This window comes from Python bivittatus, unplaced genomic scaffold, assembly GCF_059951505.1.
Source record: "Python bivittatus isolate LINGU-HERP-01145 unplaced genomic scaffold, Pbiv_v1 ctg000080_np1212, whole genome shotgun sequence".
NCBI classification, from domain to species: Eukaryota; Metazoa; Chordata; class Lepidosauria; order Squamata; family Pythonidae; genus Python; species Python bivittatus.
In genome coordinates this window covers 19,464,099-19,487,307 of record NW_028277035.1, presented here as the reverse complement: position 1 = coordinate 19,487,307, position 23,209 = coordinate 19,464,099, and the positions used below count along the sequence as shown (strand labels likewise).

Below are 23,209 nucleotides of genomic sequence, written 5' to 3'. Positions count from 1 at the left end.
CTCATAGGCTAGGCGGCCATACCTGGTTCTTGAGGCAACCAAGCATCCTTCCTTCCATTGGCAGATGGTTGCTTTCTGTTGTTTTTCCCAGAAAGGGAGGCACCAATGTTTCCCTGAGCTTTGTTGGTACTGCAGTCAGATGTGAAACTCTTGTGTAGTGAACAACCTGAACACCCATATGCAGTGGTACCAAGGATTACTATATACAGGCTACAAAAATGTGGATGACGGCAAAGGGATAACAGCCAATTTTAACTCTTCACTGCTTTCTAGTGGTTATCCAGTTTTCTGCAGCAAGATTTGGTATTGTCCAATTTCCCTCCTTGGTATTCAACTGGAAAAAGGAGCAAGAATTCAACAATTCTGATTAATATTATTTATTAGAAGCAAGGTAAAGGTATAACAGAAGAATTTGAGCAAGTACTCTTTTTCAAATGAGACTCTTGTAATTCGGCAATTTATGATTGGATCAGCCCACCTTCATTCAGATCTCTTAGATCTTTCCCCTTTCACTTAATTTCACATACCATTGTTTTTCTTTCCTTTCATTAATTAATTTAATAGTCTTTATAATTTACTCTTCTTATATTATGTTCCAAGTCACATAATGCCACTGTCATCACCAGATGGGCTTATCTGTTTTGTCCTTTGCCACCAATTATGGCTTTGGTCAATGAAGGCCAAAGCATTCAATAATGCTTCATAGTACCCATGCAACATGCAACATGCCCTGCTAAAGATATGGACATTACTGGGCACATTTTGGCAAGTATGACATAAATGAAACCAAAACTCAGTTTTATTCCAAGCATGCACATGGGATTCCTAATTTAGCAACTATCTTGCAAGCCCGCACCCCTATCAATTGGCAGGTACATGCAGTGTACTGACACATATTCAGGACACATTAGCTTCCCATAAAGTAATTTTCATATTTTGGAAGCCAAGAAGATGTTTTTGTTTTGCCTTCACTATGTTTATTAGAATCAGAATGGCTTACCTTATTCAGTTCTCTTTATAGGTTAGCTAGTAGTATATCAATATTATCATCAATGGTAACTCACTATTTCATGTGTTCAGTTATGGCCATCCATGTCAACTGTTGATGTCAATACTTGGCATTAATAATATCAGTACTTAAGTGTTTTTTCTATTTGATTATTATTTATTATATGAGCACTGAAAAGTCTTCTCAGTGTACAGTACCAATTACAGATACACACACATGCACAATAACCCTTGAAAATACTGAAAGAGCACTACTAAGACATACAGATTTTTTTTTAAGATGACAGTATTAATAATCATTAAGAGAAGATTGATTGTGTTATTTGCTTAGGTTTCTTTTTTATATTTATATTTCCAAACATAAGGGATTTTGCTCCAAAATTTTGTTGTATTCTTTTTGAAAGTCTTAATGACATAAGACACATCAGCTTTAATGTCTTTCTAGAGGGGTAACCATATTTAGTTTGTTGTAACAAAAACAGTCTTGTTGCAGTTTAAAAATCATCAAATTTGTTATTGCAAAAGCATCAGATACACTCCTTAAAGTGCTAAGAAAGGAGTAATATATGCACACATACATATTGTGTTTGGGGGAGAGAAAGGAAGGAGGAATGCAAATGAAAAAATGAGAGGTAGAAATAACTAGAAAGAGTGACTGTAGTTGCATGTGATCTAAAGGTTCTTGCATTAATAATTTTCTGGAATTGATAAGAAGCCTTGGTCTTTGATTAATTTCTGAGAAATACTGTTAAATATCTTAGTGAATTTTAGCTCAACAAGTCCAACATGGAATTGGACTTTGCACTTCTTTTGTCAGTGATGACCACCTTGAGATCAGTGACAGAATAATCTGGAGGAATTAAAATGCACCTCCCCTGCCCTTTATCGGAAATTACTATTTCTAATGTCAGATTTATGTCTATGAATTCTTTGCATGCTGCCTGACCACAGAAGTGGAGCGTTGCTGACAGATGATGGCACATACCATATTGGGGGATGAAGTAGTACAGGTAGTTCTCACTACCAACCACAATTGGGACCAGCAACTCCGTCACTAAGTGATACAGTCAAAGGTGAAAAAGCACATGACCGCCCGACTTATGATGGCAGTTTATTTATTTTATTTATTTATTTATTATTAAACTTGTATGCCGCCCATCTCCCCCAACGGGTGATGCTGGGCGGCTCACAATAAAAAAGAAAAAACATAGCAATCCCTCCAACAGTGGCTAAAATCCATAAATAATTAAAATACAAACATACATTAAAAATATCCTAAAAACCCTCTGTATATTTTAGAATTTATCAGTTCCAGCTGTGGTCGGTAAGCGAATCACCACAGGTTGTTAAGCACAACATCATGTGATTGCGACCTGTGACTTCCTGCCAGTTTTCCCATTGACTTTGCTTGTCAGAAGCCGGCTGTGAAACCCATAAATGGCGATCACATGACTACAGGATGCTGCGACCATCATAAATCCATGCTAGTTGCCAAGCACCTGAATTGCAATAACGTGACCATGGGGGTGCTGTGACGGCCACAATTTTGAGGATCAGTTGCAAGTCTCCTTATTCAGCACTGTTGAAATTTCGAGGAGTCACTGAACAAACAGTTGGTAAGCGAGGACTACCTGTTTCCCTCAAGTTACGGAAACACATTTATATTTTTCCTTCCAATTTCCAAGATTAAAATGGGATGTCATCGTTTCCCTGCTAAAACATGGGGGTTGTAGGCAGAACATGGGCCCATCCAGCTTGGTATTATCTCCACTGACTGGTGTCAGCTATCCAGTTTCTCACCCGTACCTCAAGAAACCAGGGACTCCAACATCATCTTTCTGGAAAGCAGATATTTTACCACTAGAGAACAGCTTTTCCTCTTTCTATCCAACTCTAATTGTCTCTGTCACTTGATTTTCTTTTCTACCCTTTACCAATGTTCTGCACTGGAAAGGAAAATAGGAAACAAAAGAAATGGATTTGAAAGAATTTCCTTTCCCCCCCTTCTGTCCCAATCTTGTGCCCCTTATGCTGGCTTTCTATACTTTGGAACCTATTATTTGGTCAGATAAACTGTTTAACTACTCCAGGATGATGAATCCTGGGTAAGTCAATGAGAACAAAAGAAAGTAGAGCAAAGGAGAAAAACTCAAGAACATCTCCAGCAGTTTGTGATTCAGCTTCAGGCCAACTGTCACTGAAGAATGTTAAAATATATCAGCTATATCAGACTAAGGATCCATTCAGTCCAGCATTTTCTTTTTCATAGTGTCAGGCTGCTATTATGAAGAATGGCTAAAAAGAACTGGATGAAAAAAGTAATCTGTCTATGGTGATCTGTTTAGAAGCAGGACATGCAGGAAATGCTTTCCCTCTGTTGTTTGTGCCTCTGTGTTGAAAAAGAGCTGAACACTGAGCTGAGTTTCCTGCCCTTGAGAATCTGCCCTTTTCACTTTTCCCCTGCATGGCAAAGAGAAAATGGGAATGCTTTCTGGGAGGAGGAAGTCGGAAAGGAAAATAATGTTTAGCCTAAAAACATTCCCCGTCTTCACCCCTCTCTCACCCCAACCATATTTTCATATAATTCCAATCTCTCTCTTTCATATCACCCTTCCATTTGGTGATCTGTACAGATAGCTAGGAGAAAATGTCCATAGTGATTCCATTTCCTTCCAGCCTTCTGAGTCCCCTAGCCCTCTTACCTACCTTTTGTACCTTCTGACTGGATCAGCTTGTCTGTAGGCCTACCTGAAATTTGGACCATACCTCTCCATTTTTAGGGCTGATGTTCATGACAGTTAAAGGGGACCACAATTTCCACTCCCTAGTCTCTCATAAAGTGGATTGTTTTTATGGCCACTGATCTCAACATCTAGAGAGCAATGCTTGAGGCTTCAGGAAGTGAAGCAAAGGGATATTAAAGAATGTTGAGGCAAGCATTCCTACCAGTGGGAAAACAAAGTGCCAAGAACTCTACTATGCTTCAAGAAAAAAAGATAAAATTTTCTGGGCCTTCACATATACTACAAAATAAATTGACACAATTCTTTGACTCTTCCATCATCACAAGAAAGGACAGTTTCAGAGATGATTTCAAAATAACATAAAGACCCTACATGTGCTTCATTCAAAAGTGAACACTCAAAGAAATCTGTATGGCATCATACAGTCCATGCTTTCTTTTTTCTTTTTAACTGACCCTAAGACAGATGATGTATGTGTAGGTTTTTGTTTTAAGTACACTATTTCTGAAGTCCCATGCCTTAAATTTTGTTAAGCATTCTCCTAGGACAATACTGTATATTGATCCTCCAGCACAGGCTGTGTCCATAAATAAGTTGGGCTGGGTGGTTGAACTTTTGTTTTCATATAGGGTCAGTTAAATATATATGTTAAGTCAAAAGTCAAGGTCACCTTGTAGCCGTTTAGTCTTCAGAGTTTGTATGTATGTATGTATTTATACTGAGAAAAAAATTGAGGCCTATCCATTTCTTCCAATTTTCCCTTCACCTTCTAAAGATAAGATTCACTTGTTAACTCTAAATTAAAAAGCTCTGTTTCCAAGGATTAAGAATAATACTGTTGTCAGTTATATATGCTCCAACACTACTATTTTCTGTTCTTACAAAATCATACTTCCTATATCTTTTTTTCCTTTGATACAGATTTTTGAAAGAGTACATTAATGTGAGCATTTTGTCTATCTTCAAAAATAATTTCCTGGATGTATTTGTTGTGGATGGGTGGCATGGCAGGTACAGTATCTGCATGTATCTGGGTATGTTACTGTACATTCATACATGTGGACACTGTAGGAGGAATCTGAACTAGATTTTCCCCTCTTCGTTGCAACGATTTGCTTACTTGCATGGCACCTGCTATACTTCTTAATCTATTCTCCTGATGTTATTTCTCTCTCTTTTTTTTTTCCAGGTTTCTTTTGTGGCTGTGTAGGTTTTTCTTGTGTAACTGTATTACGTATATTCCAGTCTAGTGGTATTATTGTTAATTTGCACTGAAGGGAAAGTAATGCCGTAGAACCAGATCTGCGACATTTGTCTTCAGAGAGGCAGGGAGGGGAAGTGACCAGGAAGATACTTGTGAAATTTTAAGGTCGTAAATCCATTTCTTCTCATTTGATGATAGGCATAGTTTGCAAGATGTATTTGTTTGTTTCTGTTGGTGCTTCATTTTCTTTCTATGACTGTTAAGCTATGGAAGTGTGAATTAGCTTATTATTTTAAAAATTGCATTCCCACAAAGTAGCACAGTGCGAACGCATAAAGTAGCAAAATAACATGTGCAACACTATTTGAAGCACTATACTTGTAATTTACAATACTGATGATCATATTGTAAATATAAAGAATGTTGTATTATTAAATGTATGGGCACTAAGCAGCAATTGCTTATCAGGAAAACAACAAAAACAGCACAGAAAACAAAAGCAGCTCACGTGTAAGTGGCACTAAAGTGCCAAGGTTTTGCTTTTATTTCACAAGCCCTCATACTCTCCCAAGTATATTACTAAATTGGGGTTATTGTAGGAGAAGGGTTGTGAAATCAGTCATGAGTTGTTAAGTGTTTAGCTCCACTAGGTTGAGAAGAGCTACCAGCAAACTGCAGTGCATGGTGAATAGGGGGCCTCAAGCGATGGCAAGATTAAAACTGCATTGCAAATGTAACTTAAAAATCAGGATTTACTGGCTACGGAAGGATATTTAATTAACAGACCATCTCTGAGCCATATTATATTCATTTAAGTAGTGATCCTGTATTCCCAAAAAACTGAACCACCAAGGGTAGAAAAAAGAAATGGAAATAAAGATTTGACCAGGGACTGAAAGACGTGTTAGCAATTCTACTACCAACAATGAAGTTTCGGCATCTTTAAAAGCTGAATAAAGGCACTGAACTTATCCCTATAACTACCTCCCCCCCCCCCCCCATATTGTTCAGAACTTCCTTCCACAATGGTTTGACTTTGTCAGAATTCCAAAGGATGTATAAAAAGTCAGTTTTGGGGTTTCTTCAGTGTTTTTGTCTAACTTAAAACCAAAGACCCCCCAGTTGCACCTGTAAATTCTAGAAAGGTATGTTGATCTGATTTGAATGAAGTTTAAGCATATTCTATTATTTTGCAAACTCAGTGTATTCTGATATAAAGCTTAAAACTGTTCAGGAACCTACTTTGGATTTTTTAGGCTGTATCATCTCTAATCTAGTTTAGTTTATGAAAAATTTATATCAAATAGTTAATTTTGGTAATAAGATCTATTTTATGTTTGTTTCATAGTCATAGCAAACTTCTTGACTCCATTGTATTCAAAGTATTCCAATGGCACTGTAGTCATATTTACTAAGTCATTTCTACATGCACTGATTCTTCTATAGCCAAAATGACAGCATCCATGCAGAAACCAGCAAAACTATGCATGGAGAAATTGCATGCTTTGCAGAATCCTGAGCAGGCAGACTCCATGCTGCAACGTTTTATTGCGTGTCTGGTTATAAAAATGGCATATTAAGCCGTTTTAACTTCAGTAGTACCTGAAGAGTGTATTCCCAGTTATTTTTTTTTCCTGGGGGGGATATCAGGTTTTGACTCCACAAATCAGATGACAAAATATGCATAAGCAAATTAAAGAATTAAAATAGCTATAGAAATAAAATGCAGTGTTTTAAAAATATATTTCTCAATAAGATGATTTTGTTTCAGTTAAATATATCCTGAAGCAATGTATGAAAGGTCAGTATAAATATGAATAATTCTGCAAGGGACAATGAAAATTTCTGATCAGAAATGGCTGTGCATGGTCTAAATCTAGGCCCAACCGCTGCTTTCTTTTGTGTACAATAGCTTTTCCAAAATACCTGGTCTGATTCTGAAACAAGTGATTTGAGTGCTCGCCTGTCTTCTGTTATTTGGCCGTACTTGTATTTGGACAGGCCTACTCCGTTATGCCCAAAGTAACTGATTAGCTCCAAGTGTGTATACTTTGACATTTGATTTGATGATTAGATCTCTCCTGCTTGTGCTGGTCAGAAATGTGTCAATAGTGAGGCCTTCCAGATGGGGCCAGCAACAATGCAAGCCATCGAACCACCACAGACATTTGATGCTTGGAATAATAAAAAGACCATACAATTAGATTAGCCAAGGCTAATTTGGAATGGGTATATTCCCTGTGCACCCTGGAACCTCCTGGGCAGATAAAGGCTTGAGATTTAGTACTCTTAGGATGGGGAACTACAACTTCCAGTAAAAGGAGAAAAGCAGCATTCTGGGAGGTCATGGGGGGGCAGCACGGTGACCTCCAATGATTTACAGGCCTTTAGCTTAATGAAATTGTTTCAGTGACATGACGGTAAAAGCTCATAATGGATTGGATGCCCTAATGTAATGAAATTATTCCCTTCTGCCTTAGAGGGGGGGAAAAGCACAATTAATATTTACTGAGACCTGACAGGCTTCAGTGTGCTGTGTAGTATGCAGCTCTGTTAGAGAGTCAGTGAGAAGAGACAGAGCTGCGTGGCAGGCTACCAGCAAGCTTTCGCCTGGTGACAAGCAACGACTGCAGAGGGGTGGAGGGACACCTTGGTGACAGGAAAGCTGAGGACATGGTGCTCCAAGGCAGCGTGGCTACCAGGCGAGCCTTCTTCATCCTTTCCCTTCCTTCCTTCCTGCAGGCAACTGGACAACAATCAGATCAGCTGCATCGAAGATGGAGCGTTCCGAGCCCTGCGTGACTTGGAGATTCTGTGAGTTGACTTTCTGCTTGTCTCTGGATGTGCGTGTGCATGTGCACGTGCACACACACGCACACCCATGCATGTTTGTGTGTGCATGCGTTGCAGTGCTTTTATTTTTTTGTTTTGTCTCTGGGTTGCCTCCCCCCCCCCCCCCCTGTGCCTTTTGGCTAAAGTGCGCAGCCAGCCAACATAAATTTGTTACTGATTTCAGGTTATTGTTAATTAAACCATAAAAGAAGATTTGGGTTCTTATGGTCCTAAAGAGCAGAGATGAAAGCTACACAGCTTTTTATGCTGAACAGATGGGATTTAATGATTCTACAGGACCTGGTGTTTTCTGTACTAACAGCTAGAACCTGTAATTTTAAAGGGCAAAGGATGGCTAACAGGTTTGACTGGCATAATATTAGAGACATTTTACAGTTGACTTAGGAGAGAACATAATTGCCCAACATAGAGAAAGGCATGAAAGTGCAGCACAATAGCTAGGAGAACATCCTATTGCGAAGACTGTGAGTACATTAGCAACTTCATACCTCTGTTTAAACATCTGTAGTTTAAGTTAGAGGCTTGGTATCCTCAAAAAATTTATTTGCAATGGATCAAATTGTTACTTGCCTAAGTTATAAATCAGAGCTACTTTGTGGAAGGCTTTTCAACATTCTAATTCAGAAAATCTTTTTTACAAAGGGAATAATGCCGTTTAAAAAAAAAAAAAAAGATAGTGGTGCTTTCCATAGATGGGCTCTTTCAGCAAACATTGTTTGGGCTTGCTACTAACATGTTCCTAACTATTTTTAAAACAATCAAAAGGGTTTGATGCTGAAAGCTACTGCATGTAATTGGCATAAAGTAGAAGTTTTAAGGTGTTCTGGAGAAAACCTTCCTTTTCTGATGTGTTGAGTTAAGCTCTCAAACAGTTATATTCGGAAGATATGTAACTTTATTAGGTATGCCAGTGAATGCTCTCTAAACTTTTTTACTTCTTAAAGCATTCTCTGTTTCAAATAGCGCAGGGAGTAAGTGAAGTTAGGCCTTACCAAGGTAAGGGTCATGATGGAAGTTGCGGCTACCAATAGGTGTTGATGGTAAATGTTTGTAACATTGGCTTGCAAGTTGGTTTTACATTTAAACAAGTAGCCTTAACATCTGGAACTGTTTGTGATGAATTTATTTCACTCCCCCTTATCAGAAAGTCATGCCCATTTCCTTTCTCCTGCCTTTGGATCTAACAGAAGAAAAGAATGAGGGGGAATAAGGGAGTGCGTATAACATGCTGCTATTTACTGTAAGAAAAAGTCAAGACTTTCTCAAGTTGACCTCAGTTGCTGGTGACCACATAGACACAACCATGCAGTTCTGTTGGCAGCAATATGGAAGTGCTTTGCCACTGCCTGCTTCTGGCATACTTTCCAGCATGCTTTCCTTCCCGGCACAGGTCATGCGCTGGTACTCCATGGAGGTCTCCCCTTGAAGTGCGTGCTAGGCCTGACTCTACTAAGCTTCTGACTCTAGACAAGGCCAGCCAAGTGCTGCCACCTGCTGACAACCTGAGTTTAAATTAGGGATGTGCTGATTTCTTTATGTATTTCTTTATGAGGTGGAGGGCATGGCACAACTTTTAACAAAACTAATCCATAGTGTTGTATCTCCCCAAAGGGCCATGGTTTAATCCTTTGCCATTTGATATTGGTAGAACAGCCAGTTTCCATGGAAAATTAATGTTTTCATTTAGTTAAGAAATTAACCACTTTTTGAAAGGTCCGTTCGGCTCTCGTGCTTTATTTTTATTTATTTATTTTGGCTATTTAATTAGGATTTTTTTCTTTTGCATTGCAAGATATGAAGTATCAAATATATTTCATTACCGTCAACATTTTGAATTCTCTTGACATCCAACAGTTGCATCAGCTTTTTTAGTGTATAAAATTTACTAACCATATACTGTTTGATTTTGGCTTTTGAAGTACATACAGTTTTTGGAAATATGTATATGGATAAAATGTGTACATGTTTTATGTATACACACCCACATACACACACACACACACACACATATACACACACACATAAAAATGAATACCATTAAATAAACATCAGTTTTAATAAGATTTGCATGCTGCATTGATATGCATTACAAAACTTCATAAAGAGAAGTTTAAAAATGGAAAAAGGAATGTCACTCATTAGTCTTAGAATAGGCAAAACAGAAAAACAAAAAAAGAAAACTTGAAGGTGGTCACAAAAGAACTTTAACTGCATATACGTTTAAAGATTTTGCACCCTGATTTCTGCTTAAATAATAAAAGTCTGAATTACTTGCACTTAAACTTTCTGTAAAAATGTTCAAAAGTATGAACTTTGTACTTACTAACCATTTTCTACATTCGTGTGATAGTTCTATATTCACGTGAGTAATGTCCATTGATAAGAGTGATCGGAAACTGATTGTCAAACTCTCTGAATAATTCACATAACAACTTTGTGTAAAATAGATTACCTTCCTATAATTTCAGTTATAAGACTTTCCTTTTATCAAATACACAGTTGTAATACCACTGGAGCAGTTTCCATCCAATATTTAGGATTTATTGAGAAAAATTAATATCTTAGTCCACATCATTCATTTATAGTTGACAAACATCAATTTTTTTTATTAATATAGAATCTGTATATGGATTTCCAATTTTTTCAATGAACATGTTCATTATTTGCCATTATCAAGCATGCCTGACCCAGGGAAAAAGAACTGGACTAAAATTAAGTAGCTTTCTGAACAGTGTTTCAGACTTTAGATTATTCATTAACCTTGTTCTCATAAATGAATTGGGTTCAGATTTGTTGTCTCTACTTCATATGTTAGATAATTCTGGATTATATTATTATTGTTGTGCCTTCCTTCTGGAATCAGCAAGTTCACTTTATACAGGAAATAAAGCTCAATAACATTCCAAGAAATGGAATTGGACTGAAATCATGTTTAATTTTATTAGAATTATTTTATGCAAACTATTTTTGAGGGGAGGTGAAGAAGTAGAACATGCAGATGTCAGTAGTCAGTAGTCCCAAAGATGGGAAATAGTTCAAATCTTGCGTATTTTAATTTTAATTTTTTAATTTTAATTTTTTTTAAAAAAACATAATTTATTCAGGACACAGGTGCATGTGTATAGAAGGACAATATTCTTTTCAGCAGCAGCCCCTTCTGTTTTGTTAGACTGCTATGGTGGGAATTTGATACTGCCTAGAACATAGTGCTTTACCCAGAATATGTAAGGAAGGTGGCTGCTATTAAGGGGGTGGGGGGTGGGGAATATCTCCTATAACCAAGTCAGAATGTAGCTATTTGTGTTTGTCTATGTCTTCGTACACTCAAGCACACCCATCTCAAGGCATTCCTCTTGTTTATTAAACTCCTTTGAACTCTAGCTGTTACAAGTCCAGTTATAATTTGGAATATGTGTATGATTAGCTCAGCACCTATCAGTTAGGGATAATTACATAATGGGTGGCATTCCATGGATTATCTTCATCAAAATCAGGGGTAAGATAACACATTTGAAATAAAATATGAAGAATTGGCAGTTTCATGGCATTATAGCTTTTCAGTCCCAGATAATGCCTTAATACGATTTCCCTCGATCCTTTCTGTGAAATTAAATATGGGCAGTTATCATATGTTAAAAGCCATCCCCTTATTTAAGGGGAAAAAATGTGATTTCATTCTTTCTGTGAATTGGCTTGTATTTTAGCTAGCATCTTATAAAAGTATCATATTTATAAATATCAGTGCATTTTGTTACCATTATGAAAATCCATAAGGACATATGCATTGTTCTGTTCCCATGAATAGCATATTTTATACATTAGGTTCTGCACATGAAATTTGGTTGGTAGGCATGAAGTATCCCCTACTCTAAAATTAAAATTAAGAAATGAAATGACTTGGCATTATAGATGGTAATATATTTCCTCTGCTTGTTCCTCTTTAAGAAGTACCACTTCTCATTTTGTGACCTTTGACATTCATTAGTAGAAATAGTACTGGCACAGCAACCTTTCAAATTACTTTTGCACCTGTAAGATGAATTGTCAGGCATAATATACGTTACTTCTATTTGTTAATTAAAAATATTTTCTTCATTACCAAGAACAGGGCCTTAAATTATTTTACTTAACAACCTGTTGTTTTGTGAGTTATGTATTTATTTGTATCTAATTAGATGCAGTGTTTAAAATCATGACATAATTCTAAATAAATGAGGTGTCATTGCTTAATGAATATCAGTGAATGGCAAAAGGATGTGATTTGTTGTTCTATTTTGCCAACAAGTATCATCAGTTTAGGCAATTAGAATTAAATGTGGATTGTGTGAGTTGCATTCATAACTGTCACTATGTAAGCAGAATATTTAATGAAGAACTTCTCTGTTTATATAAGACTTTAGAGTTTATATAGAATTTATATTGGACATAGAGGGTTTTTTTTTTAATTTGCTGTTTAGATATAAATAATATTTAGCATGAATGTAGTGAGGAATATGTATGTTTGGGACATAATGCATATTTGGCATAATTTTATGTATAATTAGTTCACTGTTGTATATTGAATTTTTACCTTGTTCAGGTGAAAATAAATTACAGTAGCAGTTGTGATTTGTTTCATTTAAAATCAGGACAAATGAAGAAAAATCAGATTTCCTCTTCTCCCACTCGATTTTTTCACTTGGAAGCAGATCAGAACTCACACCTGCTTTTGGCAGATTGTTTTGAAGACGTGTTCTGAGAGATTTGTGGGGAGATGGCTAGTTCCTTTTTCCTTTACCTCGCTAACAATCTGGAGATGTTCCAGGAGAAATCAGCATCAACATACCCACTAATTTTCCTTATCAGTCCCTGTCCTATTGTAGATCATTGTAGCAAAGGAGTGATGTGCTGGAAAAACATCCAGCTAGCAGCTTCAATTTCCTTTTTCGGAATCAGATTAGACATATGAGAAACCACAGTAAAGTCAGAAGATCAGTTCAGAAGAAAGAGGTGCTCTAAATATACATAGAAACCCGATGGAAAAGTGCCCATACCCTTATAAATATCCAGGAACTCTGTCTTATTGTAATTTAGTAAGATCCAGTTTTGTCCAGGCTTACAGAAATTCTTTCCTGACCATTGCATATGCTAGAAATATAACAGCAAAAAGGTAAAGGCCAGATATTATCAAGATGATAGATTTTAGATTGGCTAGCAATAATGACAACAAAATATGAGAGGCTGGCTTAATTTAGGCTTAATGTCTACATCCCTTAAGGCCCTAAAAGTAGTTGCTCCCCGCCTCCCACAAAAGAGTATCCATCACTTTCTTGATTAGCAGATCATTATGTTATAAATGATTTAGTATGCTATGTGTCTTTCAAAATTATATTGATGAGCCTTTTGAAAAAAACTCTGATACCAATATACAAGAATTCAGCAAGCATTGAGAATTTAGATTCCTTAGCATAGGACAGACAGACAGATAGATAGATAAACAGATGAAATACACTATTCATAGAACCATAGAGTTGGAATGGGCTATTTGGGCCTTGCAATCCAACCCCTGCCTGGGCTGCTTAAGCATATGTAGTGAAGAAATTTCACCGCCTTCGGCGTAAATGTTCCACTCTCAACTCTGCTTATTATTAGGATGTGTTCTCTAGCATTTAATTGGAATCAGCCTTCCTGTAATTTTAATCCGTTATTCTGTGACCCGTATTGTGGAATGACAGACAAGAAGGTCTTGACCTTCTTCTATATTGCATCCCTTTGGGTATTTGAAAAGTTTTGTCGCATCCTACCCCAAGCATTTTTTTTCTGGAGACTAGATATACCCACCTCCTTCATTTTTTCTTCATTTCTAGTCTAAGACTTTAAAAAAGCTATTGAAGGAGTTGGGTAAATTCATGTGATGATTCATATGTCAAATTCTGACTTCAATGGAACAAATAATAGTACTTTAACTTTTTTGCTTTAAAATTCTTTCGATTTACTTTGATATTTTATGTAAAGTGCCTCAAATTATTAGGAATTATCTCTTGTTCCTACAATATCTGATCTGTAGAGTATTCTCCTCTACTTTAAATTGCCATTGTAAAATGTGGCAATCAAGTGACCTCAATGGGAAATATAACAGTTTTACTGATTGTGATCACAATGTCTTTATATAGTGATTTTTAGATATGACCATTACATTTACTGAACATTAATCATTCATTTTAAAAAATAGATTATATTTAGATTATAGATTATATTTAAGAATCAACATAGGCAAAGGCCAGTGCATTTTGATACATGAAAAAAAATCTAATATTTCAATTGTTAAAATATAATAATAAATTAAGTAATTTAATTTGCAGACCCTTAGTGAGCCTGTCTGCTTCTTCTGAGCTAATGGTTGGACTTTCAGTCAGCAGCCATATCAGCTTTTGTTTTCAAAATCCCATGTGGTCTTTTAAAAATTCATTTTAAAATGTGCAAGGAAAGGTAGATACAGTGAAATCCTTTACCCTACTGGGAATTGAAAACATTGTCATGTAAAGTGCCCTCAGTATAATAAGGATTATTTTATTGTTATATTTTATAAAATATGCAGCACACTGTAGCTGGCATGAAATATTATGGGCTGATCTTTTGGCTTCTAGATAACTGTATATTGCAGTACCAGATATCTATCAAGAGGTATCCAAATTCCTAGATGAAAATGTTCTTTTCTTATTCTGTCAGAAATCCATACCTTCTGCATGAGCTTTTCCTTCCTTATTTGAAATGAAATGATCTTATATTCAATGAAAATGGGAAAGACCACCTTAAAAAGGGGGGGGGGACTTTTAGAGGGGCATAGACACATTTCTAGAAATGGCTAGTGATTTCCATGATCATATTCATTGTCTGGACATCTGGAGTTAATTTATGCAAAAGAATACTAGCTTCTGTAGGTTGCATAGTGCTTATTTTATATTTTGCCCTGCAATTTGATTTGTAATAAGTATTTAATACTATTATTTTATTCAGGTTTAAATATCTGGATCATTTGTTTGCCTTCAAAAAGGAATTGGGATGTGAATAAATAAATTATATAGTTTCAGTATTTAAGCTAGTAGAAACAAGACTATAATGGAAGACCTTTCATAGAGGAGGTTATCCTGCCATGTCTTAGAGTTCCCAACTAGAAGTGTTTCTGCCTTCTAGTCTCTTAGGACATGCATGGCATTATTTACCAGGCCTGCTTCTCATCATTTTTGGTAAAGTACTTGCATTAATCAGTTTCATATTTGCATTTGGCCATGCGGTAGTGCATGAACTGCCGCAATGCGGTCCCTATGACACCATCTTTGAAGACCACTCAGCTTCTGCCAAACCAAAATGAGTTTGCCAGCCTGCTGGGCGGGGTTAGAGGAGGGGAGCTTATTTTATCTCTTCACCAACTCCGGAGACTGCCTATTTGCGTCTTGGTGTAATCCAGGTGGGTTTGTGTTATCTTAAGATCCATCTCTTGCCACCTCTCCTGCATTGGCATTGCAAGCGCTCAGGTGAGGCACTTATCACTTTTAGTTTTGAGTTTATGGGACAGAGTTCCTTTAGTAATTTTGTATCCATTATGAATGAGTGTGAATGCTAAAGCCAAACCAGCTATGTTTATCAAATTCATGACAAATCATATTTAGCTTATTTTCATATTTTGGGAGTATTAATAGAGAGGGAAAAGTATTGTTAAATTAACTCTAATTTATTTATGCTTTTCTCTACATCTTTTTTTGGGGGACGTAACACAAATGGAACACAGTAAGTATTCAGTATTTATATTTCCATTTTTCAGTTTTGTGATATATTATTTAGTGGTTAAAAATGTAGACTAACTATTGCCAGATAAAGATCTGGGAAAGTCTTCTACCAAAGTTGAAAACTTAAGGCAAAGTAAATTTAAAAACTGTATTTTTGGAAACGAACTGAACTACATTTTGACCTTAATGTTATTTTTTACATATTAGTAGATTTAGTAATCTATTATGAAAAAAAAATTGTTCTTAAGAGGGTCAAACCCAAAGTAACCTGCTGTGGATAAGGTTGACTATGTGAGGATCCATGCTCAGATGCCATGTTGAGCTCAACTAATTTGATTGGTTCAATTTTTGCAAGAAGCTTTATGATGTTTTGTTCTGGAGGTACAAAACAATATTTTACATGTACTGGAAGTATGATAAAATAATGGGGACTAAAATATTTTTTCCTTCTTTAAATGTCACTTTTTGAGACTATATAAATAGCAGTGATATACAGAATTTTGATAATATAGATACATTTGAGTTAACTTCTTTAATATTTGAAATATTGTAACCACCATTAGTTAGCAACTTGTGAAGTGTGTGTGTATTCCAGGACTCATGGAAGTTTGCTCCTAAAAAATATTTTTCAATACAAAGTGGTTTTTTTTTCCTTAAAATCACTGGCATTTTAACAGAGGCTTACCAGATGTATGTCCATTCTTTATCTCCTTACTCTGAACCTGGAAACATTTTCAAATGCTGAGGTTTGGTTTATGTTCACTCTTTCTTCCTTATTAGATTAATACCCTAACAAATGGCAAGGATTTGAAGAAGTAACCTTCATTTCTAACATGTTTGGTTATGTGGGTATTTCCTTTCTTTCTTTGGGAGAGTAAATAAGCGCTGGTCTCCTGACATCTTGCAGCACTTCTCTGGAGTGGACCTCTTCTGGTAGTTGTAACAAGAAAAAGAAACTATTGAAAGGTATTTTCCCTGTCTTCACATTCTATTACTACAGCTACTACACACGTTTTAGAACTTCATTCTTTGCCATTCAAGACCCCTAGTGGTCATACTCAGGTGGTAGAGATAATATCAGGAGTAGGTTATATGCCGCAATGCGGCACTTGATTAAGACAGTAGCTGGAACAATGCCAGCCTTGGAAGGGGATTAATATTTTCACTGCTGTGGTCAGAATAGTACTGAACAGGTCTTCAAACCACATTTGTTTTCTTTTGCCAGACGTGAACAGGAACCAATTTCTTTCTGGAATTTTCCATCAGCAATGTACAAAATTAGACTAATGATATGGTCGAGGTAAAGCCGGTATACTTAAAATATCTTTTTATGAGTGTTTTGATCTGTCTACAAGTATAAAATATACATTTTAACTGTCTGCATATAAACTAATATATTTTGTATAGCTTATTCATTTGGGTGACCCAATAACTTTTTTATTTTATTTCATTACATTTTTACCCTGTCCAGTTCCCAACAACTCCATGCATTGCCCTCCATTCTTATTATTTTAAGAGAAGTAAGAGGTAAGTATGCTTTGACAGCTCTCTCAAGCAGGAGATAGTTTGCTTTCTTCTTCTATGAATTACTTCATCTTAATTTAAGGTAATTTAAATTCTGTAGTCCCAGGTAGACTTTTCTGATACTCAGTTCCAATCCCCATCTGTCTGACTGCGTTTGAAACAATATCTAGTGGATCTAAGTTTCTTCTTCCTATACTGGTTTGAGCTTAAGCTGCAAAAAAGTTGTATTGAAGAACTAAAGAATATGTTCTTAATTTAAACTAATTTGATTCCATTAACAAGTTGCCTATAAATACATATTCTTCAAGTAGTGATAATTGATACATTCCAGGTTTTAATTCTGTGCTACTAAGGAGATCCATAAGTCCTATAAGCTTATTTTTTAACTGATTTGTATAGGATTACATAATTAGTAAAATTGTATGCATTGTTTCTCTCAAGAGATGTGGATAAATATTGGTAAACAGAATTTCACATAGTTTTCTGACTAAAAAAAAAATTATTAGACAACCACAAATGACTTCAAAGTCTTTTATTTCTAATAAATAAAAGCAATTATTTCTAATTGCTGTTTTTTATATGTCTCAATCTACTTGCATTTATTAAAAGGAAAGTTAACGAAACGTCTACATGCCTCACTATATCCTTTATTGCATTTTCACACAAAAAAATAAGGCATTGAGATTGCATGGGAAACATAGCTTGGATGTTCTTAATGGAATTTCCATTGCGCTTGAAGGATCAAAGGACTTAGATCACCAAAAAGCAATTGATATTTTGGTGCAAGCTAAGAAAATGTCAGCTTTGAAAATGTTCAACTAAAAGAAGCAGGTACATTTGCATTTCTTTTGTACTTAATTCTCAAAAACCCGATAGAGAAAGAAAATTGTATGTCCAATTTTGTTATAATGGTAGTAAACTAAGGTCTAAAATATGTGCTCAATGAATCATAGGTTTGCACTTGCATTATTTAAAAAGAGAGGATCACTTGAGCGACAGTGTTATCTGTCTTTCTCCCCAGTGCTAAGATTACGATAAACCTCCCATCCTTAGTTATTAGATGTGTCAGAGGAAAGCTTCTATGTTAACCATCAAGTGCAATGAACACTCTTATATATAAAAACTGATACTGAAATATTTGAGGGAAAAATATTGCTGTGCTTGAACCATATTCATTCAACAAACTCTATGTGTGAAATGTACATTGTTTGTAAGGATACAACCTGGTAGTAAAGTTTTGTTACCATGACTGGTATCGTAATGCAATATATTTCATAAAATGATTGTTCCATGATTTCAGAAGAATGTGTATCATTAAATGAATGCATTTAAATTAGATTTATTTTGACCTAATTGAAGAAACTTGGATTTTGTTGTTGTAATGAATGTTAGTTGGGTATCCAGAGGCATTTGATCATTTGCATTTTAATTCAAACTTTCAAAAACACTGAAATTATGATTTTTAAAAAATATAAGCTTATCATACAACTCTCTTTTCTCCTTCCTTCCTTCCTTCCTTCCTTCCTTCCTTCCTTCCTTCCTTCCTTCCTTCCTTCCTTCCTTCCTTCCTTCCTTCCTTCCTTCCTTCCTTCTCATATAATTCTAAAAGGATGACAAAATGTTTACTATTTTGGCAACATTCTTTTACAAACAAAATGTTGTTACTTGAGGAAAGGTAGATATTAAATTGCCAGCAAAAACAAGTTAATGCTTTTATTTTATTTTTGTTTAAGATATATCTAGATACGTTTTAATACTAATATTATTTAAGACAAGTGCTAAGATTCTGTCAACTTGATATAGCAATTTGAACAAATACTGAGACAAAAATCTTGCTATTGCTACTTTACTACTTCATTAAAATTTGGGATACACTATTTCTTTTTCTTTTTCTCCATTTGCCTTTTGCTAGTTTGTAAATTGTATATCATGTTTTGGTTTTTCTCATCTCACATTCCCACCTTTAGCTTTGCTCATCTTCCAGTCTATTGTTAGGTCTTGATTTCCTGACTTTTTTTCAACACTACTATTTTGGTTGGTGTCTACAACAATTTGCTGCCTTTTCTAATACTTAAATTCTGCTATCTAAGGTGACAGCCTTGTTCTGCTAATAGTTGAGGTGGCCTAATCATGGAATAAAATATTTTAAAATATTTTTATTTTTTTTAACATTAAAGATTGTTTTGTTAATTGTGTGTGCATAAAATAAATAAATAAATTGGCAAAAATAATAACAATAAAAAGTTTTTAAATCACAATTTGTACTGATAGAAGAAAATTTTTCCTCAAAACTATTATCTGAATCATTGGGGGAACAGGTTGCCTTCTATTCATTGATAGAGTATAAGAAGCTATTGCAAACAAAGAAATGAAAAAGAAACAAATATGCTTAACTACATATATCAATGCTGCAAAGGCTGGATACCTTTGAAGATTAGCCTGGTCAAATAAATTGTTTTTGTAACATCTGAACAGGACTTTGTTCTTCATTTTTTTCCTTCTCCGTCCAGTTACCTCTTTCTCCTGCCCTCATTCTCACCCAGTTTTTATCCCCTTTCCCTCCCCTTTTGTTTCCTTCCCTCCCCCCCTTCCCCTTACCAGTGTAGTTAACCCAATCTCCATCATATCTTTTTCTTAGTTTTTTTCCCTACTTGTGTTGGAAGGAGGGAGGGGAATAGGAGCATAGGTATAATTACATGGTTTGTATGTGTGTGTGTGAAAAAGACAATGGTAATCAATATTAAAAATGTGGGTGTATGTATGTAAGAAAGCCACCATGATGTAGTAGTTAAGGTGCTGAACTAGGTGTGTGGAGATCCTGGTTCTAGACCTCCCCTAGACACCGAAGACAGTTGGATCATTCTCTTTCAATTCTAGATTGGGACATTGAAAAACAACTATCTACCAACCCATGCTGGATCAACATGTTAGATTATGATCATTCAGTGAAGAAGCCTTCATTCATTGATTCAGGCTGATAATAATAACTCTGTCATTCTTTCTCTGTCTCTCTGTCTGTCTTGTCCTTGGAATCCTTTTCTGGAAGGAATATATGCACATGTACATATATGCATACAAATAATCCCAGTCAATCTACTGGGTGGGTGAGGAAATCAGCTGAAATTGGTTTCAGTTGCAGGTTGACAGATAGAAAATCTGGGCAGTAGTGAGGATTTTGTCTATATTTTGTTTATAACTGTTGTTTACTCTTTTGGGGGAAGTTAAATTCAGGGTCGTCTTCTCAGGTAAATATGACAATATTGAGATAAAAGTAACATCTTTGAGTTTCGTGGATATGTCTCTGAAATTTTCTTACCAACTATACAGAAGCAGTTTGTATTTCAAATTTATTACACTAGAGCAGATTTATTCCAATCTTTTATAGTTATCAAAGCCACGTTGGTTTCATTGCACTGAGAACAATTTGTTTTAAAGATTCATTACAAAGAAGAATAAATGATAAAATATATTCCACAGCTTTGAAACATTTTTTAGGAAGCATATTCTCATACGTTTAGAATTTAGGCCTAGCAAAATTGGATGAGTTGGTTGAATTCCATGACATACCTCTTCCATGAAGAACTATATAGACTCCGGTGTGGGGCTCCAGGTTCTATATGTGACGTAGGTAGGAAATAAAGTTTTATAAGCAGTGAAATCCCTTGTTTCCTATCCTCTTAAGGAATTAAATTCTAATGTAATAAAATTACACTGATTATTATTGTGGATTTATTTGGCTCATAAGGCAGTGATTGGCTGTCAGGTAGTCAAACTCATTTTAAATCATTCCCCTTTATAATATAAAAGCTGGGTGAATTGTCAAATAAAAGTGTTCAGGTATTTTCAGTATGTATTGGAGAGAAGAATTCTGTTCCTTCTTTGGTCACAGTCAGTGGGAAGAGGCATACAGAGCAAGTTATAAAGTTTTAAACTTGTGGACACACAAGTAATATAATCACATTAAAATCAGTTAGAAGTTGTTCTCCTTTGACTGCTTAAGTTTAAACATATGTTAAATGTGGCACTCTGTTAAGCTAAACAAAAGACAAAGCAGCATCAACACAAGCATAAAGAATGGACTGATTATTGTTAGCTTTTAACAAATGGTACAGAAATGTTTCCTTTCATCTAACCAAAACAAATACAATCCATCACTTTTTTTTCCCTTAAAGAATGGCAGTAGTTTACATTAGACCCATTTCTAAATATGACAGGTAATAAGTGGGTACACACACATTCTCACATTTACAAATGGCTTATTAGAAAGGAAATAAAAATCGGTAGGTTGTGTATTATCTCTGTTCTGCCTAGCACTTGGGTTTCAGGACTTCTTTACAGATTAAAATTTTGCTGATGGTTGTAGTAGAGCCAAATGCCATATACACAAAGAGTCCGAGTACTTATTATCCAGGGGCTTGAATGGATAACAGCTCTTTGGTAATTATGCTAGATGCTCATTAGTGCTGAACAACCACTAATCAAAAATTTAATCTACCATATCATTTGTCAATTTGATTAGTTGTTTGGGATAATCGGTGTCAGAAATCAAATGTAACAGAAAATCTGATTCTATGTTATGTTCACAAAAATGTCTTTAACTCTGACACAACACTTTGGAGGTGAAGGAGTTATAAAATATCTTTCTGTTCAAAACCAGTGTAAGAAAAGTCCATCTTGCATATTTTATTCATGCATAGACATCCCTTATACTCAAGGGACTTGGAATGTATCATTTCTTCAAGAGGAAAGAGACCTATTTGCATCATAACAACTGTGGCTTGGGAAGAATGTGTGATCATTATTAACAGATCTTTCCATGATAACACAAAGTCATTGTAAACCTGTTTCACTCAACACAATATCATTCTTGTATTGTCAGCTGTCACACAATTTAATACAGGCAATGAAAATAATGTTACCTTTATATCACAATTTCCCTCATATCACTGCTGAAAAATATAATTCTTGACCATTAATTGCTGATACAGAACAATTATCAGGGACTGTAAAATGTCGTAGCATGTTTATAATTAGAAAGCTGTAAGATTCAACTATATTACCCCTGGATGCTTAGCCTTGTTCATGTTGCCTTATCCATCTAGGAGCAATGGAATTGTCATGCAAGATGTCATGTTCCTTTTAATTACTTTTAGTGGAGCAATCTTGGCAGTTTATTCACTCACTGGCAATCAGCCCTGATGTTTTCACTGGCATTTATACATAAATATACTTGTCTTTCAATCTTTCACAATTAGTAATTTTATCATCAAAATGTAATATTTTTATTACTTTTGGCAAGGTTGAGAGAAGTAGAGGAAACCATACTTGGCATGGTGGCCGCTTGACTCTCAGGTGGGAGGTATTCTAAAGGGCTGGGGCAGCTACAGAGAAGGCATGCCTCCAAGGTCCCATCAGGTGGCAGCATTTAAAGGAAGGGATTTGGAGTGTGCCCATCCTATCTGACTTAGTGGAGTGGGCAGATATTCTTGATGGTATGTTGCAGTTCACACAACAGCAGTGTAACTTGGGCGAACCATGGGACACCCAGAATTGTGCATGTGGCTCCATTCTGAGCAGTTGCAGATTCCGAATGGTCTTCAAGGCAGCTTCATGTAGAGCACATTCCAGTCCTCCAATTGGGAGGCAACTAAGGCATGAGTCAAAGGGTCCTGCCAAAGCTTTGGGATCAAACAAGAAAATTAGGAGGATTGTTACCAGTCTCCATAATCACAGTTATATACGTATCATGGAAAGAGATAGGAAAAACTTTAAAGGGCACCATTATAGATCTCCAATAATATTGGGGTAAAATCTCACATATTGACTTCTATCTTATACCACACAATGGGATAATCATCTGGACCAGGAACTTTTCCCACTTTCATTGATTTAATATTATCTGGGGTTTTTTTTGGGGGGGGGGTTTTTTTTTTTTTAGATAAAGGGACAGCCAATAGGCTGTTTCATCATGTGTAAACTTACAAAGATCTACTTTAAATAAATATTGATTGATTTCTTCCTTGGTTGCATTTATAGTACTTACTTTATAATAATAGCATATTATACAATCAAAAATAAAAATAAAAATTTATTGATTTATTGACTCAAAA

The 23,209-nt window shown here is 35.6% G+C and overlaps 1 protein-coding gene across 2 annotated transcripts in view; it reads left to right on the top strand.

The window, feature by feature from the left end:
* Window positions 1-23,209, top strand: part of SLIT3 (slit guidance ligand 3) — a 534,750-nt gene that overhangs the window by 297,334 nt on the left and 214,207 nt on the right. For both annotated transcript variants that reach the window (XM_088133617.1, XM_088133616.1), the window contains one exon: window positions 7,699-7,770. In XM_088133617.1, the coding sequence (XP_087989743.1) occupies window positions 7,699-7,770 (72 nt within the window). The remainder of the gene's footprint in view (window positions 1-7,698; window positions 7,771-23,209) is intronic.